The 16,707-nt window shown below is 36.9% G+C and overlaps 3 protein-coding genes across 4 annotated transcripts; 1 reads left to right on the top strand and 2 right to left on the bottom strand.

Moving 5' to 3' along the window:
- The first annotated feature begins 5,310 nt into the window (after positions 1-5,310).
- LOC104707488 (protein FIZZY-RELATED 1) lies at positions 5,311-8,383 on the top strand. Its single transcript, XM_010423846.3, has 9 exons — positions 5,311-5,959; positions 6,318-6,440; positions 6,536-6,640; positions 6,931-7,173; positions 7,249-7,443; positions 7,530-7,631; positions 7,721-7,783; positions 7,889-7,957; positions 8,047-8,383. The coding sequence occupies exons 1-9, from the start codon at positions 5,489-5,491 to the stop codon at positions 8,098-8,100; spliced, it is 1,425 nt and encodes a 474-aa protein (XP_010422148.2). The 5' UTR covers positions 5,311-5,488; the 3' UTR covers positions 8,101-8,383.
- A 3,432-nt stretch (positions 8,384-11,815) lies between these two features.
- On the bottom strand, positions 11,816-13,526 carry LOC104707486 (magnesium dechelatase SGR1, chloroplastic). 2 transcript variants are annotated; one of them, XM_010423845.3, is made up of 4 exons: positions 13,170-13,526; positions 12,835-13,008; positions 12,555-12,722; positions 11,816-12,484 (listed from the first exon to the last, which is right to left on the bottom strand). In XM_010423845.3, exons 1-4 carry the CDS (start codon positions 13,296-13,298, stop codon positions 12,131-12,133), a joined length of 825 nt encoding a protein of 274 aa, XP_010422147.1. In that variant the 5' UTR covers positions 13,299-13,526; the 3' UTR covers positions 11,816-12,130. The 2 variants fall into 2 exon arrangements, with proteins under 2 accessions (XP_010422147.1, XP_087317824.1); XM_087461698.1 differs by lacking the exon at positions 13,170-13,526 and having other exon boundaries at positions 11,821-12,484; positions 12,835-13,017.
- On the bottom strand, positions 13,489-15,473 carry LOC104707485 (magnesium dechelatase SGR2, chloroplastic). Its single transcript, XM_010423844.2, has 4 exons — positions 14,867-15,473; positions 14,467-14,640; positions 14,198-14,365; positions 13,489-13,961 (listed from the first exon to the last, which is right to left on the bottom strand). The coding sequence occupies exons 1-4, from the start codon at positions 14,996-14,998 to the stop codon at positions 13,605-13,607; spliced, it is 831 nt and encodes a 276-aa protein (XP_010422146.2). The 5' UTR covers positions 14,999-15,473; the 3' UTR covers positions 13,489-13,604.
- Between the last annotated feature and the right edge of the window lie 1,234 nt (positions 15,474-16,707).

Genomic DNA, 16,707 nt, shown 5'->3' with positions numbered 1-16,707 from the left:
TTTTCAAGTGGGAGAGGATGATGAGACCATTGACAGCTCAACCAAAAGACATGGACATAAGGAGCAGCTTGAACCAGAGGAAGCATTCGAAGAGCAACTTGAACCAGAGGAAGCTTTGGAGGAGCAGCTTGTACCGGAGGAAGCATCGGAGGAGGCGTTGATCGTTCCGGCGGGTCCTCTTACAAGATCAAAATCCAAGAGGTTCAACCAAGCTATCAATGGAATAATTAAGGAGTTGGACAAGAAGCAAGAAGACATGGCTCACACCATTTGGACGACGCTCACAGCTCAAGGTGCTCGGTAAAGGGTTAAGTGTTGCTTACGCACTCTTTTTCTCTTGTCAAGTTTTGTCCCATTGGATTTCTTGACAAGGTTTTAATGAGGCCTAAGTGACACTTTCAAGCCCCCTTTGCCAGCCCAAGTCGTGGTCCAAGGCCCATTACAAAGCCTTAGCCCATTTTCTCTATCTCTTTTGCATTTAATACTTTTGTAATTTCCTAGATTTTGTACATGAGCTTGCATGAGTGAGGACTCTTGCATGACCTTGCATGAGCTCGACCTTGTGCATGCTCTTGCATGTTCTTCCCCTCTCTCCTCTTCTCCTTCGTCCCCCTTCTCCTATAAAAAGACAATGTAATTCTCATTTGTTTCTCATCAAACATTTCAATCAAAAAATCTTCTTTTCTACTTGTTTGATTTGAAGAGTGTGTAATATCTTCTCAACTTGTTTACTTCTTAGTGTGTCATATCTAATTTGTAATCAAGCCTGTAGTCTAAGAGATCTCCATCTCTCTTAGAAGTACACTTCGTTCTTCCCCTTCAATCCGCTGCAATTCCACCTCTTCACCTTCTCTGCCATTCATCTCTCCATTCCGCTGCATCTTCAACCCATTCATCTTCATCATTTCGTTCATACCTCTTCAAGACCTTGCAAAGTGTGTCCTTGGGAATAGATCCTCATCCAAGAGTCTATCAATGTGCATGATCACTGATCTGTACTTTTTGATCTATTGCATGTGGAATTAAGTTTTGATACTTACTATTTTATGTGTTCTCTAAGACCTTAAAACTTAAGTATCAATGGATTGGATTGTCTTAGTGTGTGGCATTCGTGACAGGGCGTCCGACTACCCAAAAGCACACTAAGACAGGGATATGGCTGACCTTCGCAGTTTTCTATCTCGACATGCAGCCAGACTTATGTCTTGTGTTGCATGTCGACACGAAGAGCTCGAAGAGACTTGGTTAGCTACCTTGGCCGAATCTGTCTACACGACGGTGTAGTTTAAGTGATGTTCCGGTTGCATGCATTAGTGATAGAAATACGAGTGTTCATAGCTCTGGTGTAGTGAGAGGCAGCATATCGGGGCCCTAGTAAAACTTGTTTAAAATTTATCCTTTATTCAAGTTTTGCATGTTGCATTGATTTCTTGCTTATGGATATTTGCTTGGCTTATTACCTTCCGCATGCTTTCTCTGATGTTTGGTGTTGTGTTGAATGATTTCTTGTATTTTTCTCCTACTTATGTCTTTTTTGTTTGCTTGAGGGCAAGCAAAGACTAAGTTTGGAGGAGTTGATGTGCATATATTTTACCTAAGCTTAGCATATTTTATCCTCCTCTTTTGCATAGTTTACTAGCTAGTTTTGTCATTTTTGTGTAGTTTAGCCTCTGTTTGTGCATTAGAGTAGAATATGCATTACATTTGCATTATTACATGCATAAACAGGTGAATTGGACCCTATGGAGCATGGAAGTGAGCTGAGGAAGAAGAGAGTGCAACCAGTGGAGCATATCAAGGTTGTAATAGAAGAAAACCAAGGTCCAGAGGCTACTCATTCCTCACACCCGATCATCACACTCGACCGTGTGGGGAGATGAACTCGACCAGGTGAAGAATCAAAATAAGAAGCCACTCGACCATGCACTCAACCGTGCACATGGTCGAGCATTTCCAGCCGCCTTACTGTTTTGTCTCCTAGCTAAATCAGGGCTTCCTTCCCCCACTATATATATCCCTTGTATTTGTGGCCGCCCAACAAGTCAACAAAATAGCTTAGAGTCTTAGTATGACACCCCGGTTTCAGACTCTTGCGGAGAGGTTTAAAAGAATTGATTTGGTCACCTATGTCACGAAAGTGCATTTATCTTTTTGGTCAAGGGGCCTGAGAGAACTCTAGAGTTAAGCGTGCTTGAGCTCGAGTAGTCTCAGGATGGGTGACCTTCCGGGAAGTGATAGTCGGAACTGTGCGAGTGAGGACAAAAAATAGGGAAAGATCATATGGTGGTTTGTAGGGACGGTAACAAGTCTTTAAAACCTCTCAGATGTAGCAAACCAGCCGTCGGATATTAATGGACTCACGGGCCTAGTGAGAGGATGTGAGGCCCATTAAGGACGTTGGGCCCATGGACTGGGATTGGACATGGGGCCCAATGGGAGTTGGCGGTCGGGGCGTTACAAGTTGTATCAGAGCCGAACCCGGACGAGTGTGGGATCGAGTGGGCTCACACCGTTGGGGGTGAAGGTCTTGGTGCGCAACGAGGACATTGTGATATGTTAGTGGGGGTTAATTGTGACACCCCGGTTTCAGAGACTTGCGGAGAGGTTTAAAAAAATTGATTTGGCCACCTATGTCACCAAAGTGCACTTATCTTTTCGGTCAAGGGGCCTAAGAGAACTCCAGAATTAAGCATGCTTGAGCTGGAGTAGTCTGAGGATGGGTGACCTTCCTGGAAGTGACTATCGGAACTGTGCGAGTAAGGACAAAAAACAGGGAAAGATCATATGGTGATTTGTAGGGACGTTAACAAGTCTTTAAAACCTCTCGGATGTAGCAAACCAGCTGTCGGATATTGATGGACTCACGGGCCTAGTGAGAGGATGTGAGGCCCATTAAGGAAGTTGGGCCCATGGACTGGGATTGGACATGGGGCCAAATGGGAGGTGGCGGTCGGGGCGTTACAAGTTGTATCAGAGCCGAACCCGGACGAGTGTGAGATCGAGTGGGCTCACACCGTCGGGGGTGAAGGTCTTGGTGCGCAACGAGGACGTTGCGATCTGTTAGTGGAGGTTAATTGTGACACCCCGGTTTCAGAGACTTGCGGAGAGGTTTAAAAAAATTGATTTGGTCATCTATGTCACCAAAGTGCACTTATCTTTTCGGTCAAGGGGCCTAAGAGAACTCCAGAGTTAAGCATGCTTGAGCTGGAGTAGTCTCAGGATGGGTGACCTTCCTGGAAGTGACTATCGAAACTGTGCGAGTGAGGATAAAACACAGGGAAAGATCATGTGGTGATTTGTAGGGACGGTAACAAGTCTTTAAAACCTCCTGAACATAGAAAACCGGCCGTTGGATATTGATGGGCTCACGGGCCTAGTGAGAGGACGTGAGGCCCATTAAGGAAGTTGGGTCCATGGACTGGAATTGGACATGAGGCCCAATGAGAGGTGGCGGTCGGGGCGTTATAAGTTGTATCAGAGCCGAACTCGGACGAGTGTGGAATCGAGTGGGCTCACACCGTCGGAGGTGACGGTCTTGGTGCGCAACGAGGACGTTGCGATCTGTTAGTGGGGGTTAATTGTGACACCCTGGTTTCAGAGACTTGTGGAGAGGTTTAAAAAAATTGATTTGGCCACCTATGTCACCAAAGTGCACTTATCTTTTCGGTCAAGGGGCCTAAGAGAACTCCAGAGTTAAGCGTGCTTGAGCTGGAGTAGTCTCAGGATGGGTGACCGTCCTGGAAGTGACTATCGGAACTGTGCGAGTGAGGATAAAATACAGGAAAAGATCATGTGATGATTTGTAGGGACGGTAACAAGTCTTTAAAACCTCCCAAACGTAGCAAACCGGCCGTTGGATACTGATGGGCTTACAGGCCTAGTGAGAGGACGTGAGACCCATTAAGGAAGTTGGACCCATGGACTGGGAGTGGACATGGGCCCCACTGAGAGGTGGCGGTCGGGGCGTTACACTTAGTGAGTCATCAATAAACCTAGTTTTTTTTTTTTTTTGGTATTTAGTACTTTGTTGCATCATTTTCTACTTTTGTCTTGCTTTTCCTCAAATTTTTAGAGTCTTGTAAACGTTATAACTTTTGATCTATTAAGAATATGAGTTTGCTTCTTTGTATTAAATTGTCTATCTTCTATTATCTATCTAACCATGATTGTTTCATCATTTTCTGGGTTTGAGTTTATCATCATGGTTTATTGGATCTGAGTAGTGAGTTAGGAACTTAGAGATGGATTATGCTGGTTTAGGGTTATGATTATCTAGGTTGATCAAGCTTGTTTGTTTATAAATCCTTTCCAGATTAGGTGTTCTCTAAGCTATTTTTGTTCTGATAAGTTAAGGATAGATCTGAGGTGTTTTAGCATTCAACCAATGTTTAAGATGCTTGATATACTAATATTGGAGATTACTTTGTCTAGCCTAATAGATTAGTTGTCTAGGGTGGTTTTTGACAAATAATGAATCTGGATCTTAATGCCTATTTAGTATGGTTTCACCAATGAGAGTTGGGTTAGGATGTTACTAAACTTGATTGTTATTACCATGAGAGTGGATTAGCAAGTTTATGAAGTCATTGTCTAGGGATTAACTCATTGTTGATTGAGGTTTGTTGATCAGTTTAGGTAGTCATAGCTTGATACAAGCCAATGAATCCATCTCTAGGTCCTACTTTGTTTATTGACTATCTGTTTCATTGCTTATTGTTCTGTTTCTTTGGATTCTGATTTGTTTTAGTTGTTAAAATTGCTTCTGTTCTTCGTAGTAAGTCACTCGACCTAGCCACTCGACCTAGCCACTCGACCAAGCAAACGGTCGAGTGCTTGATCGAGCACCATCTAGGTTATTTTACATTCTGTTTATGTTTTGCATCTCTGTAGTTTCATTTCATTGCACTTATCTAGTTCTTATTTTTGTTTAGTTTAATCTTTGTATTGTTTATCTTTGTTTGTTTGTATTTAGTCTTTGTTCTTAGTAGTTTATTATTCTGCATTTCATTATTATCATTAAGTTCCAATATTTAAAAAAAAGAATTTCTAACAAATATAAAAAACTAAGTTATTAATTAGTTAATTAAGCCATTAACAAAAAGAAAGAAAAAATGTATTTGGTTGATTCCCAGAAAATATTAAAACCCTGCGTAATTCAGTGAAAAAAAAAAAAAAAAAAAAATCCCACGTAATTATTGGGCCAAAGCTTATTGAAACGAGATTAAAGCCCAACTAAAATGTCCAATAAGATAACGGACAGAGATGATAGTCTAAAACTACGATAAACCCTACCACACCTGATCTGCCCCTTATTTTCGCACCATTTCACTTGACGTTTTCTGTTTCCCTCAACAATTTTCCCGGGAAAGGAAAAAAAAAAAGCTTTAGTGAAGAAAAAAAAAAAATAGAAAGGTTTCATTTTTTTGTTTTTTCTCAACCCAAAATCGCAAATCTGGAGGAAAGAAACAGTAAGAGATTCAAATCAGCCATGGAAGAAGATGAATCAACACCGGAGAAGAAGATAGATTCTCAGCTGAATCTTCCACCGTCGATGAATCGACCGACGGTCTCACTCGAGTCTCGAATCAACCGTTTAATCGATTCAAACCATTACCACTCTCCTTCGAAGCCTATTTACTCAGATAGGTTTATCCCCAGTAGATCTGGTTCCAATTTCGCTCTTTTCGATCTCGCATCTTCTTCGCCGAAGCAGAAGGATGGGAAAGAAGACGGGGCTGGTTCATACGCGAGTCTTTTGAAAACGGCGCTTTTTGGTCCGGTGACGCCGGATAAAAGCGATGTTGTTAATGGGTTTTCTCCGTCGCGGAATATTTTTAGGTTTAAGACGGAGACGCAGAGGTCTTTAGATTTGTATTCGCCTTTTGGTTCTGATGAGGCTCCTGGTGTTAGCCCTAGTCCTGTTAAGTCGCCGAGGAAGATTCCTAGGTCTCCTTATAAGGTGAGTGTTTGCTTCTTCTTTTTTTGGTCTTTGGGGGTTTCTTAGGGTTTTTAGGGTTTGTGGGTTGAATTTAGGGTTTTTAGATTGTGCTTTCTTGGATGGAGTTTTGTATTGTTTTGTGGATTTCAGGTTTTTGAGACTTGTGTTTCTTGATTGTGTTTGCCACATTTCATCTTTTTGTCTGAAATTGTGTATTATGAGACTCTTGAGATCTTTGTGAAGTTGTTGGATAGTGGGGACTGGATTGTTTGTTTAGGGAAACGTAGTGTCTACTCTTTATTCAGTTTGATTACCAATGTCTGTCCTTTTTGTTTCATTTGCCCTGTTGATGAGAGTTGAGGCTTCTTGTTGTTGTTAGGTATTGGATGCGCCGGCTCTACAAGATGATTTTTACTTGAATCTCGTAGATTGGTCCGCACATAATGTTCTTGCAGTAGGATTAGGGAACTGCGTGTACTTGTGGAATGCTTGTAGTAGCAAGGTGAGTTTTTTTTTTCCTTTTCTTTTTCTTTCTAATTTGTAACTTCTGCTTCATTCTTGTCTTCTGTGGTGTCAATCTCTTTCTACTATATGCAGGTAACTAAGTTATGCGATCTTGGGGTCGATGACAGTGTTTGCTCTGTGGGTTGGTCACTACGTGGAACACATTTGGCGATTGGAACTAGTAGCGGAACAGTGCAGGTTAGATATAATCAAGACACATTTGATTATTTAAGTCTATACACGCCTCTATAGATATTACCTTTTGACTTATTGATTCTTGAATGGATCTATTTCGGAGACTAGGTTGAATTAGACAATGGTATTAGTCCTTGAGGATGTTGCTTCTCTAAATGTTGTTTAGTTCATCGAATCATATTGGCTGCATTATCTTGATCCTAGATGGTTAAGATGGATATTTGTCTTTAGATATGAGGAAGGAGTCATGATCTTTCTGTGGAGAACTTACCCTTACTGTTTTCTGTTACTAGATCTGGGATGCGGTACGATGCAAGAGCATAAGAACAATGGAAGGTCACCGTCTAAGAGTTGGAGCCTTGGCATGGAGTTCATCACTTCTGTCTTCTGGTAGTAGAGACAAGAGTATACTTCAGAGGGACATAAGGTCTCAAGAAGATCATGTCAGTAAGCTAAAAGGTCACAAATCCGAAGTATGTGGACTCAAATGGTCTTTTGACAATCGCGAGTTAGCATCAGGCGGAAATGACAATAAGGTATATCTTCATTTTGTGTACGAAACAAACATAATTTTTCAAGCACAGGTAATGATGATTCTAGGATCTTTGCAGCTTTTTGTATGGAACCAACATTCAACACAACCGGTTTTGAAATACTGTGAACATGCCGCAGCAGTGAAAGCCATTGCCTGGTCACCACATGTTCACGGGCTTCTTGCTTCCGGTGGCGGCACTGCTGATAGATGTATTCGTTTCTGGAACACAGCGACAAACACTCATTTAAGTTGCGTAGACACCAACAGTCAGGTAAGCCCAGTTATGCTGGCTTTGAATAAACGACCAACATTTCACATCGCAGTTTTATATCTAAATAATCGTCTTAATACACGCAGGTGTGTAATCTGATGTGGTCTAAGAACGTGAATGAGCTTGTGAGCACACACGGATATTCCCAGAACCAAATCGTCGTTTGGAAATATCCAACCATGTCTAAAGTAAGAATTTCTTTCTTCTTCATCTTGGTTTCTTTTTCTTCATTGCTGAATTTTTGGGATTTTAATGATTGAAACTGTTACTCTTACAGTTGGCAACTCTCACTGGTCACACGTTCCGCGTTCTGTACCTTGCAGCCTCACCCGATGGACAGGTTAGTCTTTTTATTTCTCCTCATTGAACAATCTTATACTTTTGTGTACTCATTATTCTGTTGTCTGTCTTCTGCATCAAAACACTCTTCTTGTATTTGTGGCAGACGATTGTGACAGGAGCAGGAGATGAAACCCTTAGATTCTGGAATGTCTTCCCTTCCCCGAAATCTCAGGTAAAGAACACCCCGCGTATATATATGTCCGATTCTTAAAATTGTGAAAAAGATCATTTAAGTAACATACACTCTGTTTCCATTCTCAGAACAGGGAAAGCGAAATCGGGGCATCATCTTTTGGTAGAACAACAATCCGGTGAAATGTTGACATGATTATTATTATTTTTTAATTCTAATCTCCTCCGGTGATAAAAGAAGAAGCTAATTCACAGAGATTTTGGCTGTTAGTCCTCCTAACCAAACCTCCCAGAGATTTTGTGAAGTCTTTTCTTATGAATATTCAAAAATTAGTTGAAGCAACTAAAATGTCATATTAACGATGAGAGCTTTTTTTTGTGTGTGATCTGGGTTTTCTTTAGGTTTTTTTCCCCATGTATAGATTGAATTCTTTTTTTTCTGTATATATGAATTTTTTTTTTCTAATCTTTTATCTACAGCAATGAGAATGTAAGATGTAGATTTCTCCTTACCCAGAGTTAAATGTTATAAGGACCACCAATGTTATAAGGACCACCAACTAATATTGATGATTGGTTTTGTCTATTTTCTCTCTTACTATTTTTTTTTTTTTGGGACAAAGCTCTGTTACTAGTCTATGTTCAATTATTTCCACGTTAAGGTGTGGTCCTAGTAACAAATAGTATTGAACCTGCAAGACCAAAACCATTTTGATTTATTAGAATTATGATGTTGATCAACCCTTCCTTATTGCTTCCAATACATAGAAAATCCAAAGTGCGTGATGTCGATCTATGCTTATTGCTTCCAAGTTTCAAATAAAAAATCCAAAGTGTTTTTAGTTAAATAATGGGAAATTGGCGGAAATGACCAACAAAAAAATTATAATTCACTGTCTAGCCATTAAAAAAAAAACTCATATACTTTAATATAATATAAATTGATTAATGACAATTCTAGCTCTAGGTATGCATTCTTCTTTCTACGTATTTCTGACATCTCTCATTTGCTCTCATTTTTTTTTTTTTTTTTTTTTTCACTTTTTCATATTTTGCAATAAATTATCTTTGAATAAACTATTTTAATTTCACAAACTCAGTTAAAACTATAGATTTTTTTATGTGTACTATTATTTAAAGATATTTAGACGGGAAAATATAATTTATATACTAACCAAAAAATCAAAAATATTTGTAATATATAGAACACAACAACACTTTATTCCATTTTTAAAAGTATATTTCTCAAGTTTCAAATTATTTACATTCCATACATACATTAATTCAAACTATAATTAGAAATTCATAAAAAATTAATATATTGTATTGTTTGATTGTCAGCATTCAACTCGGTTAATATGTAGGGCATATACGTTTAATGTTTAACACAGTTGTTTGGGTTACCTATTTTGTGTCTCTTAGGATATAGTATTTTTTTTATGTGAGTTTAATTCGGTTTGAGCTATCTATGTGGGTTGCATATGTTGTATCTCTTAGGATATAACATTTTTTTTATGTGAGTTTAATTCAGTCGTTTGAGTTGTCTATATTTTATCTTTTATGGTTAGCATTTAATACGGTTGCATGGGTTGTTTATATTGTATCTTTTAGGCTATAATATTTTTTTTGTTGTGAGTTTATTTCGTGATTTGAGTTGTATCTATGTTCTATACCATTTTATTTTTTTCTATACAGTTTCAAATTTTATTTATTATATATTTTTTCTTTAACATTTCATTTAAAATATACATTTTTTTCACATTCAAAATTTATTTATACCACTTTGACATATATAGAACACAACAACACTCTATTCCATTTAAAATTTATATTTTTCAAGTTCCAATTATTAACATTGCGTACTTACATAGATTCAATTATACTTACAAATACATAAACAATTTCATTGAGTTATCTATGTTTTACCTCTTACGGTTAGTATTTAACAAGCTTGTTTGGGTTATCTATGTTATATCCCTTAAGGTATAACAATTTTTTTTTATGCGTTTAATATGGTCATTTGAGTTGTCTATGTTTTATTTCCTTACGGTTAGCGTTTGACACGGTTGCTTGAGCCTATATTGTATCCTTAGGATATAACATTTTTCTTCATTGTAAGTTTAGTTTGATTTAAGTTATATTTTTACATTCAAATTTTATTTATACCACATTTGTATATATGATTTGAGTTAAAATATTATAGATTATATATATATATATATAAAGTCCTAGTATAATATGTTCTTATTATAAACACTATTCATCATGTAAAATTTTCAATATCCGATTTTAAAAATTCAAGTTATGTCGAATGCAGAAAAAAATATAACTTTTTATGATAAATTTCAAAACTTTAATTAATTTTGTTGAAAAGGTATATTAAAATAAAATGTAGAGGAGTGTAATCTATTTACCCAAATTAATTAATTAATAAAAAAATCTTCTGCACCTACACTATTTGCTATCTTCGCGTGCCCCCCCCCCCCCCCCACACCTTACCCCTCTCTTGTCTTTTTACCTCAGCCAATGGTTACTCAATTAATTTTGTTTATTATTGAGCTATTTTCTTATTACTTTTTTTTTTGTTTAGGCTATCTGACAAATTCGCCCAATAATAATTTTGTTTATTATAGATAATACAAAAAATGAAATTTACTTCACCTGCTTTTACCTGGAAAGTCTTATACTCTTTTTGGTTTTTTTTTAATCCATTTTTAAGAAAACAGATATGTTTTAAAAAGATCGTTTTCTTTTCTCTATACAATATTTATTGATGAATTATATAACTTCAAGAAAAATAATTGAATACTATTGATTTAGAATTATATAAAATTGCACATGGCAAATTAAAAATAATACATTTGTAAATTAACTTTTAGTGTTTTTTCATAATATATGTGAAAATCTATAATAATGGATTAATTAGGAAGAAACTGTGGAAACGGAGAGAGTAAGTTTAGTTTTTGACTATATAAATTGACTTCGTACATATTGGAAGCATGTACAAATTACACATTCAAATAGACGGACTGTCGCACCATAGAATGCGTTTTCTATATACATACGAATTTATCACATAAAATATAAACTTATTGCAATACAATATGATTTAACACGATAGATTTATAAACTTGTTGATATACATATTTTGTTGTCATGTTAATCTAACATATAATTGGAACATGTTAATCCAGCATTTATTTTATTATATTGCTAAAGAATTTGTTATATGTGTAAAAGAACATTTTTGTCCAACTTAGTTGATGAGAGATAAAATTTACAATAACCATAGGTGAATTCTTAAATTTTTAAAGTTTTTTTGGGTATATATATAGATTAATATAGCCCTGGATCCCAAATTCTTGAGAGCACTTGCTTTGTTTTCCATCACCAGCATGATTTTCCTAGTAATGGTAACATGAGGCAGAGACAAACCGTGATGATACCGAAGGTTACGCTCTTTCCACAACTCATAAATTCCTTTCTTGCCAAACTTGATAGAGGGAAAGCTAATTGATCATAGGCGACTTAGCTGTACGTAGCCAGAGAAGAATTTGGTCCCAAGAGTGAGGGATATTTGACAGAATTTGGCATTCGAAGAACCGATGATTTCGGCTTGTAGAATGAGAGCCACATAGAAGACATACTGGCTCCACATCTATCTCTCAAGCCGATAATCTATCAAGGGTTGGATTAATATAGCCCTTATAAACCATACGTACGTCGTGATCGATCGGTTAGTGAGACAAAAAAATAAAAAAAATACTAGCCTTGGCCTCACCACATAATGTTACCCTCACGTTTTTGCATGTATCGATGCCTCCAATTATGATATATGTAATTTATGTAAATCAATTCAGGTACTTTTTTTGTTTACTCCTAACATAATAATGTGCAATAAAGTTTCGAAAACTCCTTCTATCCACAATAATCAATAGATATTTTATGTTTACATTCTTCATAAATGATATACGAAATGTTAATATTTCTACGACGTTAAATTCACAATTGTACTCTTCATAAATGATCAACACACGGATTAAACACATGTATATGTAGAGTATATTATAGCACAAAGATCGGAAAACATAAAATATACATTAATGGATATCTTGCACACGACGTAAACAGTTTGAGTCGCGCCTTGTTATTATTTACTCCAATATCGAAGGATACGTATATGTTGTATTTTTTTTTTGTATATGTTGTATTGCTATTCTCTTTTACTACGATTATACGTGTACTCAGTCACAAGATTCTCTCCGGCCGTAGCTACATCTTCATCCTCTTCATGACCTTGGCTGCCATGAGAGTGAGAAGACCACGAGATCGTGCTGTCCATCGGAAAGCAACAGCTGCACTCATCAAGACAAGGAGGTTCCGGTAGGACTTCACACGCCTCAGTCTTACAATCACCGCGCGAGGTAGCCTCACATAGCGGACCCCAACATTCGACTTTGTTGAACTCGGGGATGTTTGAATGGAAATAAACCCAAACACAAGCTTCATGCAGCTCAGGGTAATTGTTTAACATGTTTTCATCTCCATAGACAAAAGCGTTTAACACCTAACATAAATCGAACCATTGGTAAGAAGTCGATAATCGCGTAGACTATAGTTCGGTTAAAAAAATTTACCATTGGTAATTCCTTGCAAAATATGAAGTAACGAAGTTTTGCAGTGAGGTCCAAAAGAAAATGATCGCCGCTAATGTGACAATGAACGTGAAGAGACATTTTACTTTTCACCTTCCTCCACTCGGCAACCACTTCGTCCCGGTACAATTTGTTTGTCCATCCTTGCAACTGGCACAACCAGGGGAAAAGAAAAATACATCAGACGCAAAACTCTAACCTTCAAACACTTAACTTTAATTGTAATGTGTATACATATGTACAACGGTGGATATATAGTTACCTGAGAATTATTGATAGATTGAGAGATAGCCAAAGTTAAGTTCGAGCTGATGTCACTGTGAGTGAGAGTGTAAGTTCTTGGGAGCTTTGAGGGATGCTTCTTCTCATCAACTCCTAAGAACACGACATTCAGTTTAGAAGCTTCGAAAACCGCCTGTCCGAACAATCTTGCAACCTTCACCATACCAAAAGAAACAAAAAGAAAAAAGAAAAAAAGCCAGATGCAAAGTAAAATAGCATTAGCATTTAATATAGATACAACAAGTAGATATGTTCACTTAGTTTTCTAGAAACAGATTTGAACACATTTCTCAGAGAGAAGAATGAACTTCTTACAGGAAACATAGATTGCTTCTTCGTCTTGGTACTTCTAGTGGTTGAAGGGATTGAGCTGCTTCTCTCTTTGTCCGAAAAATCTTGTTTCAAATTTGCTGGGAGAAACAAGTTTGTCATAAGGCTACACATCTTTTCTCTCTCTCAGAATTGTAGAGGCAATACAGATAATGAAAATTGTCCATAAAATGAGAGGGTGTCTTCTCGTGACTTGATACAAAATGCTACTATTCATAACCATACAATTTAAACACATGTATCGCGGGTGGGTCTAATACAACTATTCACCTCAAAATAAGTATCTAACTTATGATACCAAGACTAAGAACACAATTGTTTATATATTCCCAATTTAATTACACCGAAAAAACAAACTGTCATGTCCCCACTTTTCCTAACCACCAAATAAAAACAAAATACACATTGCTATGCCATCTATCATTTTGAGTTCTCAGCGTTAGGTCCAAAATTTCCCAACATGCCATCCGCGAGATTCTCATCCGCTACAGATTTGCTATGTTGATAATGACGATGAGACCACGGGATCGTGCTAACACTCGGAAAGCAACATTTGCACTCATCAGGACAAGGTAGCTCCGGTAGAGTTTCACTCTTTTTACGGGTTCTATTTCCGTCATGCTGGTTCTGTGACGTCGCCTCCCAAAGCGGGCCCCAACATTCGACCTTGTTGTACTCCGGGATGTTAGAATGAAAATAAACCCAAACAGGAGATTCTTGTAGCTCGGGGTAGCTTGTTAGCAAGTTCCCATCTCCGTGGACAAAAGCTTTCAATACCTATAAAGCAATAGCTCACTATTATTAATAGACCACGTTGTTACATACCATATAGGTCACTATTATTAATTGACCACGTTGTTACATAGCATATAGGTCACTATTATTACTAGACCACGTTGTGAAAGACCATATAGAATATGAATCTTACTCTGGCTATTCAAAATTTCATAGTGGCAAAACTTATACATGACATTAACCACTAAACTATTACCATAAAGATTGCGCAAACTTACCACCGGTAATTCTTGACAAAAGATGTAGTACCGAAGCTTCGCGATGAGATTCAAGAGGAAGTGGCCTCCGCTAATATGGCAATGAACGTGAAGCGACATTTTACCTTTCACTTTCTTCCACTCGGCCACAACTTCGTCCCGGAACAACCTATTTGCCCATCCTTGCAACTAGTGAACCCACAAAACCCAAAAATTTCCATTAATCTCCTAGATTGCTGAACTCTAAAAACCCTATATACCTTGCAAACAAGGGGAGAATTTATGATTACCTGAGAATTGTTGATGGATTGAGATATAGCTAAAGTTAATTTAGCGGTTATGTCACTGTGAGTTAGAGTGTAAGTCCTTGGGAGCTTAGCTGGATGCTTCTTCTCATCAACTCCTAAGAATAATACTTTCAATTTGGAGGCTTCAAAAATCGCCGGTCCAAATAATCTTGCGACCTTATCCATTCAAAATATGGTAAATTACCAATTCATCACTTCATTAAATTTTAGATTCGAACAAGACGTAACGAAAAGAGATAAACCCTGAAAACAGAGTTATCAATATGGTCTAAAATAGTACAGAATTAGTAATAGATTTACATAGAAACGTATCTAAATTTAACATATAATGAAAATATTAACAAAATACGAACTTTGAAAACAGAGTGTTTGAGATTCTTACAGGAACAATAGATCTGTTATTCATCTTGGATCTTCTAGTGGTAACACGGAGTGAGCTAGTACTGCTCTGTCTCTGTGGAAAAACTGGTTTCATCGTCGATGGTAGTAAAAGATTTGTCGCCAAACTACACATCTCTGCTTGTTTTCAAGTATTCAAAATTTTCAGAACCACAAGATTGAAGAATCTAACAATTATAAATACAGAGACAGCTCTATTAATCAAGATCTCTCGCTATTCTTGCGTGTTGGTAATCAAAAACTTGTTAACTTTGAAACCACGAAAAAGAAGATTTCAAGCTTTCGCTTTCGGTTTAGCTTTTTTTTCCTTCCGGTAATTTAGGGTTATTTTTTCTTTTCTTTTCTTTCTCTTTTTGTTGCGTGTTGGGTTAGATAACTATATATACGAGTTTAGAAGAAGGTTACTTCTATTTCTAGACTTCTTTTTACTCCAAAGATCTCTGTGAACAGATGAGACTGAAAGTGACACGTGGCGTCCAGCTTTTTTACTGCATGAGCTAGCATGTGTCGCTTGACTATATATATAGCTTAGACGTGGCTTTAATGTGTAATGTGTTTCTCCGGTTCGGTTTTTTGGATAACTACGCACCGTGTACCGTTTGCTTTTTATGAAACAAGTAGATAAGATGTTCGGTTCTTGCCAAATGGTGGTCACACTTTTAGCTGCCGTTTTGCCTAAAATGTGTTTGCCAAATTGTGGTCACACTTTTTTGTTGCCGTTGCCTAAAATGTATCCGTATGATCCGGTGTTAGTCCGGTTTAAACTTTGACTGAACTTAAAAAATCATCTGTTAGTTGATTCATCTAGTATGAATTGGTTAAAGTAACAAATTATCTATGAATCGGACTACTTAGTAATCTCAGAGATACATTTTGGTGAAAATGTTAGACCACACATCATTATGAATTAATTGAAATTGAAATTATTGTAAATGAAAAAGATTAGGAAGAAATAAACTAATTTGACCATCGCATGTTGGTGTAGATTGATAAAATTAATTTTACTAGATGTTGAAATATCGTAATCAATAGTGAAACGGTTCAAAATTTGTATGACAAAAAGGGAAAGAATTAATTTTATTATTTTATATGTGTGAATCTGTTGTTAACTTCCCAACGGTAAGAGTTGACTTCTCGTAGGTCAGAACGTAAGAGTTGATCGCTAGTCGATAAGACATTTTGCGAGATGAGACGATTTAGAAAGCGAGAAGGTTACCAATTGGGCGTTGTGAAGAAGAAGAAAGGTTCGGAGTCTCTGGCAGTCCCGATCCTACCGTAAGACAAACAAAGTTTCTGCTTTAGGCCAAACAATATTATGTAAAAAATTGAGATCACATTGTTGAATATGTTATTGGTTTAGTGGCATTTATTAGCACTACATCTATTTTTAGAGACACCCGGTTTTGATTCTACATACTTCCATCTTTCTTTTATGTTAATTTTTTTTGTTTTTTCCCTTCTTATTTCCAAAATCTTCTCCATCCTTTACATTTTTTTTGTTCAACTTAGTTTTCTTTTACCTTTTTCTTAATTCCTTTATTAATCACATATATAACCTGAAAAATATTATTGAAACAAAAATAATGTTTCGTAATTATGAAAAAGTTTGACAATTTTTGATAATTACATTTTTATAAATTTGCTTTAGGCCACATAAACTATAGGACCGGCCCTGGTCTCTAGAATCATCTATGCGTCAATGAGGCTATTTCCTTGGTTTTCAAGTTGAATCTGGAGGAGTCTTACATCACTTATTTAGTAGAGAATCATACCACATATGGTTTGGTCATGGATGTTTCGGGGTAGTTCATGCTACACATTTTG

This window comes from Camelina sativa, chromosome 8 (genome assembly GCF_030686135.1).
Source record: "Camelina sativa cultivar CO46 ecotype springtype chromosome 8, ASM3068613v1".
In the NCBI taxonomy this organism is placed as follows: domain Eukaryota; kingdom Viridiplantae; phylum Streptophyta; class Magnoliopsida; order Brassicales; family Brassicaceae; genus Camelina; species Camelina sativa.
Note: the sequence above shows the minus strand (reverse complement) of the source record. Positions and strands in the feature narration are given on the sequence as shown.

Coding starts and splice junctions, on each gene's coding strand:
- LOC104707488 (XM_010423846.3), top strand. CDS start 5,489: ATGGAAGAAGATGAATCAACACCGGAGAAGAAGATAGATTCTCAGCTG. Junction 5,960..6,317: donor TTCCTAGGTCTCCTTATAAG/GTGAGTGTTTGC, acceptor TGTTGTTGTTAG/GTATTGGATGCGCCGGCTCT. Junction 7,784..7,888: donor CAGCCTCACCCGATGGACAG/GTTAGTCTTTTT, acceptor TATTTGTGGCAG/ACGATTGTGACAGGAGCAGG.
- LOC104707485 (XM_010423844.2), bottom strand. CDS start 14,998: ATGTGTAGTTTGGCGACAAATCTTTTACTACCATCGACGATGAAACCA. Junction 14,641..14,866: donor ATAACAGATCTATTGTTCCT/GTAAGAATCTCA, acceptor TGAATGGATAAG/GTCGCAAGATTATTTGGACC. Junction 14,366..14,466: donor AATCCATCAACAATTCTCAG/GTAATCATAAAT, acceptor TGGGTTCACTAG/TTGCAAGGATGGGCAAATAG.
- LOC104707486 (XM_010423845.3), bottom strand. CDS start 13,298: ATGTGTAGCCTTATGACAAACTTGTTTCTCCCAGCAAATTTGAAACAA. Junction 13,009..13,169: donor AGAAGCAATCTATGTTTCCT/GTAAGAAGTTCA, acceptor GGTATGGTGAAG/GTTGCAAGATTGTTCGGACA. Junction 12,723..12,834: donor AATCTATCAATAATTCTCAG/GTAACTATATAT, acceptor TGGTTGTGCCAG/TTGCAAGGATGGACAAACAA.